Here is an 8,860-nt window from a genome sequence, read left to right on the forward strand (position 1 = left end):
ATAATAATTGATATTGTAATAGTAGAAATTTCGGGGTGTTACAACCCTAATCATACTAATTTATATAAAAATGCTAACCTATCTCACGTGTAACTCATTTATAAAATCCATTAAATTAATCGTGAGATATTACTCATTTAAAAATCAATTATCTATAATAAATATTTTAGAAAAAATAACTCTTGTTTTCGAATAATCCCTATTAAATTATTTATAAAAATTGTAGATATTACACATTACACGAGTTACGTTATAAGTTTTGGATGATTGGTGTTGATAATTTGAGTTGAGAAGGCACATTAAATTTGTCATCGTGATTGTCTAGTTGGAACCTCCTCCTTCCTCCTGAGTGAGTAAGATGGTGTTAAATTATCCCCTCTTGAGTTGGGGTGCGAAGTAACAGTATGATCCTAAAGCCCCATATCGTTGCCCTCGCCCTCCCTTCCAAATTCGCATTCCCTCACACCACCAAACCCTCCCTCACCACTTGCCTCATCCCACACTTCTCCGCTACCCCTCTCTCCTACGGACCCTCCCTCCGCAAGGGCACCGCCCCCTCCCAACCCCCTCCCAACCAAAACGACGCCGTCCTCCGCGAAGAAGCCTTCACCCGAGTCTTCCTCCTCGCCGCGCTCCGCGTCCCCGCCGCCGAATGCTCCGCCCTCGAAGCCCGCCTCCGCGGCCACCTCCTCAACTGGCCCCGCGTCCGCAACATCGCCCGCGTCCCCGGCGACGACGTCCACCCCGACCTCGCCCCGCTCCTACCTCACCCAATTAGCGCCGACCAAGAGGAAGACGAAAGCCGTCTCGTCGCGCTTCAACGCCGCATCCACGGCAAGGCGGACGCCGACGGCCACGTTCTGAGCCCCGTCCTGTACCGCGAGAGGCTCGCCAGGACGTTCAACTCGCGCGGGTTCGTGAAGTTCCGCCACCTCGCGAAGATTTCGCGGCCGAATAGGAATAAGAAGAGGAGGAAGAAGAAGGAGGAGGATGAAGGCGTTAAGCGCGTTGGGGAGAACGGTTCGGCTGCGGTTGAGGTTGTTGAGGACGAGGACGAGGAAGAAGAAGAAGGTGGTTTGAGGAAGTTGCTGGGAGAAGAGTTTGCGAGGAGCAAGTGGAGAGGCTCCACGCGGTTGCTGCTTCTGGATGAACGCTACGCGAGTCGCGGCGTGGAGGAGTTGCCTGAGGCAATTAAGGTAATGCCTCTGTTTTTTCAGCATTCTCACTCTCATGTACGTTGTTAAAGGTTTCATGAAAAGGAGATGATTATAGTTTTAATTATGACGATTAAGCATGTTCACAAATTAGGACTTGAGAGTGGTAGCTGGTAGCCTTGTACAGCGATGTTCCTTGTATGTTGTAAATGATCTGGCATTGACTAAATCGTAAGGGAAAGTGTGTATTTTCTGGTTTAAAGATTCTGTTCTTTGTGTTTAGAATGTTGGACATTTTCGCCAGAGAATTGTGAAGGTTCCCATCTGTCATTGATGTGAATGAAGTTGTGTATGGTCAAAGAGTAATCCTTTTGTCTGATAGCTTTGGACCTTGGGTAAAGTAGTAAGGGGATTTTTCTTTCTGAAAATTGATAAATGTGTCTATGGAAACTCCATGGTACTTGTTTATTTTAACGATAAGACTTAGGGTGTGTTTGGTTATCTGTTTTAAAGTATTGGAATGTGTGTTTTCGCTTCTCAATGCATGAAATCCAAAAGTAACAAGGTTATTGCTTTGAAGTTAAAGTGGGTTAAGTTGATCTCGACTTTTATCCAAACACACTTTATGGTTGAAGTAATTTGTTTAATCCCTGAAAAAGATAGATGTTCTTCAGCTGTATTGTATGGGGAAGTTTTTTCCTGGTGTCTTCAGTCTATTTGGATGTCCTTTAGTAATAAAGGAGGTATTTAATCCACACATAAGCAATGCATTCTGATGCTGTGGTGTACTATAAAGTATCTGACATCATATTATTCCTTCACGTTTGCACTTTTAATCATTGGGCACCTTTCAGACAGTTTAACTAAGTGAAGTAGTAACTTGTACTGTAAATAGAAGGAGTAAGTAGTAGTTAGGTGGCTATGGAATGAGAATACAGTTACAAGGGTTTGGGTTCTCTCGGACAAACCTTCGGATATTATTTAGGGGTCATTGGCAAACTTCTGAATAACATTTCTTGGGTCATTCGTTTCATTTTGTTCTTCCATTTTTTCATTCTATTGTTCTTTGCCAGTTGAGTCTATCACTGTCATGACCTTTTGTTTGATGTTCTTTGTATGACTTTAAATAGGTCTTCTTTACCTTTGTGAAATTTTAGCAATATGTAGATGTTGCCAGGAACCTTATATTGTTTGTCCTTAGAGAATTCAGTATCAAACTGTCAATCTTATTTCAGGGCTCGTTCAAGTTTTAATTGTGGTAGTTCAAAAAGGTGAACTAGAGAACACTGAAAAGTGAAAAGTTACCAAACTATTTTTAATTTATAGTTTTCATTAGATACTGATACTATTGAGTATTGACCTGATGTTAGATATCTTCTTGTTCTTTGATGTTCCATCTCTTAGTTTAAAATGGGATAAATCACATATATATTCATATTTTTCGTATTATGAAAATTTTGTTCTATATGTGCTATTATTATCCATCATTTCATCTAATCACTTGTTACACTGTTCATATTTTTGTCCTGTCTTCAGGCTGTTTTGAAGGAGTATGCAGAAAAGAGTACAACTTTGACCTTTGAGCTAGTTAGATGCAAGTTGACACTATTCTATAATTACTGGCAGATGACTGAGGTATATTATACTAAGGACACACTGTTATACACATAATCTGTGATTGGGTGTATGTATATGTGTATTTAAGTTTTTTCTTTGCACATATTATTCTGTGTGCGTGGGTCAATCATGGTATAATGAACTTTTCATTCAAAAGGTATTTTTTTTTCACTCCTTGTTTCTATTTTAAGATAACTCCAAATTTTTGTTTACTTCTGAAAAATGGATTTCAAGTTATAATCAGCATCTGATTTATATCTAAAATTATTTTTTAAATCTAAATTTGTATAATTGTATTCATTTATGCAACCTTGAAACACTTTTGTGACTAGTTTCCTCCTTTTCATGTTCTTCATCTAACTTCAAATTGTGAATAAAATAAAATAAAAATTATCAGTCTTATATCATTGTTGCAGGTCTTGGAGGCCTTGCTGCCTGAGGGAATGATTGTTCCTTCAGCTTTTGAGACTGTTGGTCATATTGCCCACTTAAATTTGAGAGACGAACATTTACCATACAAGAGGCTAATAGCAAAGGTTTTTATTTTAGAAATATTTCTGGTTACCATGTCAAATGTGAAATGTAAATTGTATTGCAAATTCTCATGTGCTAATTTATGAAAGGCTACTTTCATATTCAGGTTGTGCTAGATAAAAATAAGCCAAGGATACAAACAGTTGTCAACAAGATTGATTCCATTCAAAATGAGTACAGGACAATGCAGCTTGAGGTTTTAGCAGGAAACCACTCCCTTGTGACTACAGTAGTTGAGAATGGAATTCGCTTTCAGGTTGACTTAGCAACAGTGTATGCTCTTGTTTCTATCCCTGACCAACATAAAAAGCTTGCTTTATTAATTGCTCAATTGATGTCATTTCATTAAAATTGTTTGATGTGGTCTAGGCATACCTTAATGGAATCCTCTGATGGTATTTCTGTTTGTGTAACACTGTTGAAGCAAGTACACCCTTACCATATCCGAAATCTACATGTAGGCTAGAAACCATATAATACCTATACCAGTGAGCAATAAAGAATAAAAAGAAATTAGGTATGAAAATGTTTGTATTCCAGTAACTGGTCTGAATCAAGGGAATTTGAATTTGGGTATATTCTGTGTACAATGGTGGTGGAAAAATGAAGGTCCGAGATTGGCGAGACAGTTTCTGAGTGTCTAGTCTCTCCCAGGTCCCAGCCCAACCCTAATTCCAGCCTATCTTATAGGTACCCATCTATGGCTTATATTCTCTCTTTCCTTACAACAAACTCACAACATGAATTCCGTCATGTTCTGTTGTCAGGTTGGCAGTTAGTTATTTCCCACTCTGTCTCCTATAGCTGATCAGGTGCATCACACCTTGTGCCTCCTCCTACGTACACCTTAGTGATCTTGGGCCTTGGGCCTGCAAAATCATTAAGAAAGGTTGATTTTGACCTTATGTTGAAAAGTTTTATAAGGTATTTTCTTTGGAATCATGGGTCTTTGGTGGTCCTTTGAATTTTTACCGAGTTACCTTCTTTTAGCTTCTATCTTTCTATTCATGCACACATATAGTTAATTTAGTTTGTTAATTGAGCCAACTTATTCAGCTATAACTACTTCGCCTTATTATGAAGACATTTTGTATTTAGATTGATTTAGTAAATTTCAATTGAAGCTAGATGATGGACCAAAGGCTGATTTAGGTAGTTATAATCTGTAATATGAAGTTCTTAAGAATTTTTTTTATTAGAGTATACTAGTGTATTTTCTTTCTTTTCTGTTGGGTAACAACTACCACCCTGTAACTAACTCTCAGTTTCAGTTTGGATTCTGTTCCCTTATTGTACAACTATAAATAGCTGACCTTTCCTCTTTCATAATTAAACTTGCCAGATTTCATTTTCAATAACAATTTATTTTTCAGTTTCTCAATTGTAATATGGTATCCAGAGCAAGGTTTGATCCCTAAACCTAGTTCTATGGCATCTGATCAAAATCCCCCTCCTCCTTCACTGTATTCAATGCAGAACCTATCACCTCCTGCTGATGGCGACAAATTTGGTGTCAGCTGTTACTTTCTCACTCAATTTCTGGGAAGTTGGATATAAAAAAATCTCTATGCCAGGAGCATTGATTGGCCAAAATCTGATTTAGATAGTTATAATTCTGTATTAGGTAGTTATTTTTATATTGCTTGCGGATTAGGCAGTTATATGTTATGATTGTGACAGTTACAGTGATATATAAGTTACAGACTTGTAAAAGGTGATTAAGGTGTTAGATTGTTATTCCTTGTGTTTTGAAGGAGAAAAACTACTTGTTACAGGGAACACTGTCTGTACAGAAATCTAACCTAAAAATCAGAATGTTTCAATTTTTATTAACTATTCAGTGTGTTTAATTCTCAAGTCCAAAACTAGATAGGTGGCTTTGACTCACTGGACCTATAGTGTTACAGTATTGCATGTGAATCAATTACTGGTTGCACCCCCTATTGATTATGATCTATGTTATGAAATTTCACTAATTGAATATGGAATCTAAAATCAAAAGTAAATATATAATTATTTTTCCAAAATTCAAAATATGCTGAGGAAATTAGGTAAAAGAATAAATGCAAAAGTATGAAATACCACTTCTGTTTCTTTTCTTCCTGTGCAGATATTGGAGTTCTAGGCTTGGAACTGAAAGGCAAAGGCTTCTGAGTGGTTTTACACAGAATGATGTTGTCTGTATGTGTCTACCTTCATTAAAGAAGCCTACACATCTCATCCTCCACTTTCCATTTCTTTTGATTATTGTCTGTCTGATAGTGGAATTTAGCTTGTCAGAGCAATCTGATGTCAAATACTGATGAGTGATGACAACATTTTGGTTTGTTTGCTGTGAGTGGGAGTTTGAATGTAGAATCTGTTAGAATATATTAAAATATGTTAACATATATCTGATCATATCTTAAACTATCCTTTAGGATTAGTTTTCCTATTTTTCATCTCTCAAGATTAGTTTTCCAATGTTTTCTTGTCTCCTGATTTGTTTCCCTTTTTAGTTAGGATTATACTTGGTATAAATAAGGGTTAGTGCTATAAGTAAGTTTTATATGCATATCATCACATTGTAATACATCATATTCAAGATAATACTATTCGAAGTATATTTTCTCTCAATCTCCTCACCCTGTACCTAAAACTCCAAGATTTCAACAGAACCAACAATTACTTAGTAGTGGTTGAACAGAAAAAATAAGCATTGCTCAGTGGTGGCACAAATAGATAATGCTTCTTGGGGCTTGGTCACTTGGTACATATTTGATATGCAGTGTAAAACTGTAAATGTATAATGAGATTGATGTAAAATGCTTGGAATTGGCATATTATCTGATGGGGTTTTTAAGTTGTTTCACAACTTTTGGGCTTGGTTCAAAAAGTGCTCATTCATATCATTTTACTAATTGATATATATATATATATATATATTGCAGTGAGCATATCATACAATGTATTCATGTTCTTTAAGCAGTTCCTATTTTTAGAGGCCAAAGGATAACCTTAATTTGTAGTCTATCTGCTTCTTGAATAAGTCCATAAGAGATTAGTTGATTTATTTGTATGATAATTGCTGGAATTTATACTTTCCTTTCAACTATAATTTCTTATTATCTAATGCAGATACTTCTTGGATTCAATGAATGCTTTCAAGTCTTAAAAAATGAATTCCATATACTAGCGGGATTTCATTGATATGACTGCACTTATAATGGAGGCAGAAATGTATTTAAACTATCTTGGTATTATGCACGACAACTTGAAATGCCTGCGTACAGAAACTGGACATAACTACATCGTCATTGATGAAATCCTTTTCTAGCTTTCCTAAGATTTTCATGCATGTGCATATCACCTATTGGATATCATTCTACAGAAACTACATGGAAATCCCTTTGCTATTTGGGAATTGGATATACTAGGCTGATCAGGAGAAACAAACTCATGAGGCTTGTGAGGACTAGTTTTCCCTTGTCGTGTTCTTGATTTATGTGATGAATGCCAAATCTGTACTAACTTCTTTTAGAAGTTATGCTTTCAGAGATTTGAATAATGCACACATTCTTCTCCCTTGCCATAGTATAGAATGTTATTCTTGATGAAAAATTATACATGACTTGCTTACACATGTATCATCTTAACAGGTGATGTTTTCTCTGGAGTTGGTCCTCTAGCCATACCTGCAGCAAGGATAGTTAAGCGTGTTTTTGCTAATGACTTAAATCCTTATGCAGTTGAGTATTTGGAAAGAAATAGTGTTCTAAACAAACTCGAGAGGAAGATTAAGGTATGATTGCTTATTGAATGAGTATTTTCTTGATGTTTTATCAAATTTTACATATGAAAAGATAATAATGTAAAAAAGTATGTTGGAAATGGGATCCAATTTTGGATTTGTGCTATTTCTTGGTTAAAATTACAAGTACAGCAAATTATTGTTTTCCTTTTCCCCAACATTTTTGGGCTTATATAGTTTTTTTTAGCTTAAAACTGATGTGAATTATCTTTTGTATGTACTATGAAGCCTAAGAAGCATGAACACAAACTGTAAAATTTAAAATGTCCTATTAGGATTTGAAACATTGCTTCGTGTCTGTCACCAGTTTCTATTATGTGTGCCTTCAGGCACTACTCCTTTTTTGAAGTGTCCATGCTTCATAGGACGTGAGTGACTAATGGTTAGAAGGACATGTTATTAGTGTTTTTTCACAAATTCATGAACCACGGCAGACGTTGCATATGAATCTGCATGTGGCAGCACTACTTTTCTTGATGAAGTTTTCTGCCAACTGAGGTTACTGTTTGTTGTTCTAGGTCTTTAACATGGATGGAAGAAGGTTCATTAAGGCTATGTATGCCAGTGATGTATCTCAGTCCATCACACAAGTGGTTATGAACTTGCCAAGTGAAGCTGCAGAATTTCTAGGTAGCCTTTTCCTGACAAGATCACTCTTTATCTGTACAATATTTTAGATGCCACATGTCCAATATGATCCATCCGACACAACTTTTTTGGCATGGTATAATAAAATATGTTAAATTTTCTTAATTTTTCCTTAAGTACTGTTGACAGTGTTGGAGTGTTGGGTGAATAGGGGCAAACTGTTTTTCTCTTGCTACTTGGACTATGTTTCAAGTAGTTCTAACTTCTAAGTAGAGTGAGGGTTGCATTGATCCTTTGTTTCATCATTGATGCTTACATCTTACATAATACATAGTTACGTACCTCTTTAGGCATAGATGTTGAAAGGAATGACAGGAAACCACACAATGCAGTAGGTCTCGATAAGTTAAACTGTTGTTTAAAAGAATGTGATTGTGAAGCAGTATATGATGTTTTCAAATTTAACTACAGATCACGAGTCAAAACCTACCTAATGGAGGTGAGAGTAAAAGCATTAACACTTATACCTATAATCTTACTCCCTCTTTTTTTGTCATAATCTTACTATGTAGTTGCTTAATGGCTTGGTCATTGATATGCATTAGTGGAGAATTAATTTGTCTCTAGGAGTGAACAACTATAATATATTTATTTAATTTTATGATATGCGTTGCTTCCTTTGCAGATGCATTTCGGGGAATATACAAAGATAGACCCGAGGGTGGGGAACTTACTTTGCCAATGATCCATGTTTATGGATTCTCCAAAGCGCGAGATCCAGAATTTGATTTTCACGAGGTTGGTTGCTGATATACTTTTATTTTTACTTGGCTGGTGGGCTAGTATTATGTAAACCTTGCAGTAAGGACACCATTTTAATAAAGGTCTTATGATGCAGAGAATAAGAATTGCGCTGTTAGAGGTAGCAGTCAACGTAGACATGCGACGGGTACGACTTGTTGCTCCTGGAAAATGGATGTTGTGCGCATCATTTATTCTCCCTAAAACTGTAGCATTTGCTAATACCGCACTTGATGCCTAAATAAACACTAGTATTTATATTGTCATTTATTCATGGCACGGAGTAAAATTTGTTCCATTTTGTTAGTTGGCTAATTTGATATTGTGTATATATATGTAACATGAGTATTTATTGATTTAATTTTTCAACCCCAGA

The 8,860-nt window shown here is 36.3% G+C and overlaps 1 protein-coding gene across 1 annotated transcript; it reads left to right on the plus strand.

The window, feature by feature from the left end:
* Positions 1-284: 284 nt before the first annotated feature.
* Positions 285-8,860, plus strand: LOC109805722 (Met-10+ like family protein). Its single transcript, XM_029272843.2, has 9 exons — positions 285-1,196; positions 2,691-2,789; positions 3,188-3,307; positions 3,412-3,578; positions 5,416-5,486; positions 6,944-7,086; positions 7,614-7,725; positions 8,369-8,481; positions 8,582-8,860. Exons 1-9 carry the CDS (start codon positions 405-407, stop codon positions 8,723-8,725), a joined length of 1,761 nt encoding a protein of 586 aa, XP_029128676.1. The 5' UTR covers positions 285-404; the 3' UTR covers positions 8,726-8,860.

Source organism: Cajanus cajan, chromosome 10, assembly GCF_000230855.2.
Source record: "Cajanus cajan strain Asha chromosome 10, NIPB_CcT2T_4, whole genome shotgun sequence".
Lineage (NCBI taxonomy): Eukaryota > Viridiplantae > Streptophyta > Magnoliopsida > Fabales > Fabaceae > Cajanus > Cajanus cajan.

Excerpts from the sequence above, each read along its gene's own strand:
- LOC109805722 (XM_029272843.2), top strand. The coding sequence starts at position 405 with ATGATCCTAAAGCCCCATATCGTTGCCCTCGCCCTCCCTTCCAAATTC. Across the intron at positions 1,197-2,690 it reads AGTTGCCTGAGGCAATTAAG|GCTGTTTTGAAGGAGTATGC; the intron begins GTAATGCCTCTG and ends TCCTGTCTTCAG. Across the intron at positions 8,482-8,581 it reads CAGAATTTGATTTTCACGAG|AGAATAAGAATTGCGCTGTT; the intron begins GTTGGTTGCTGA and ends CTTATGATGCAG.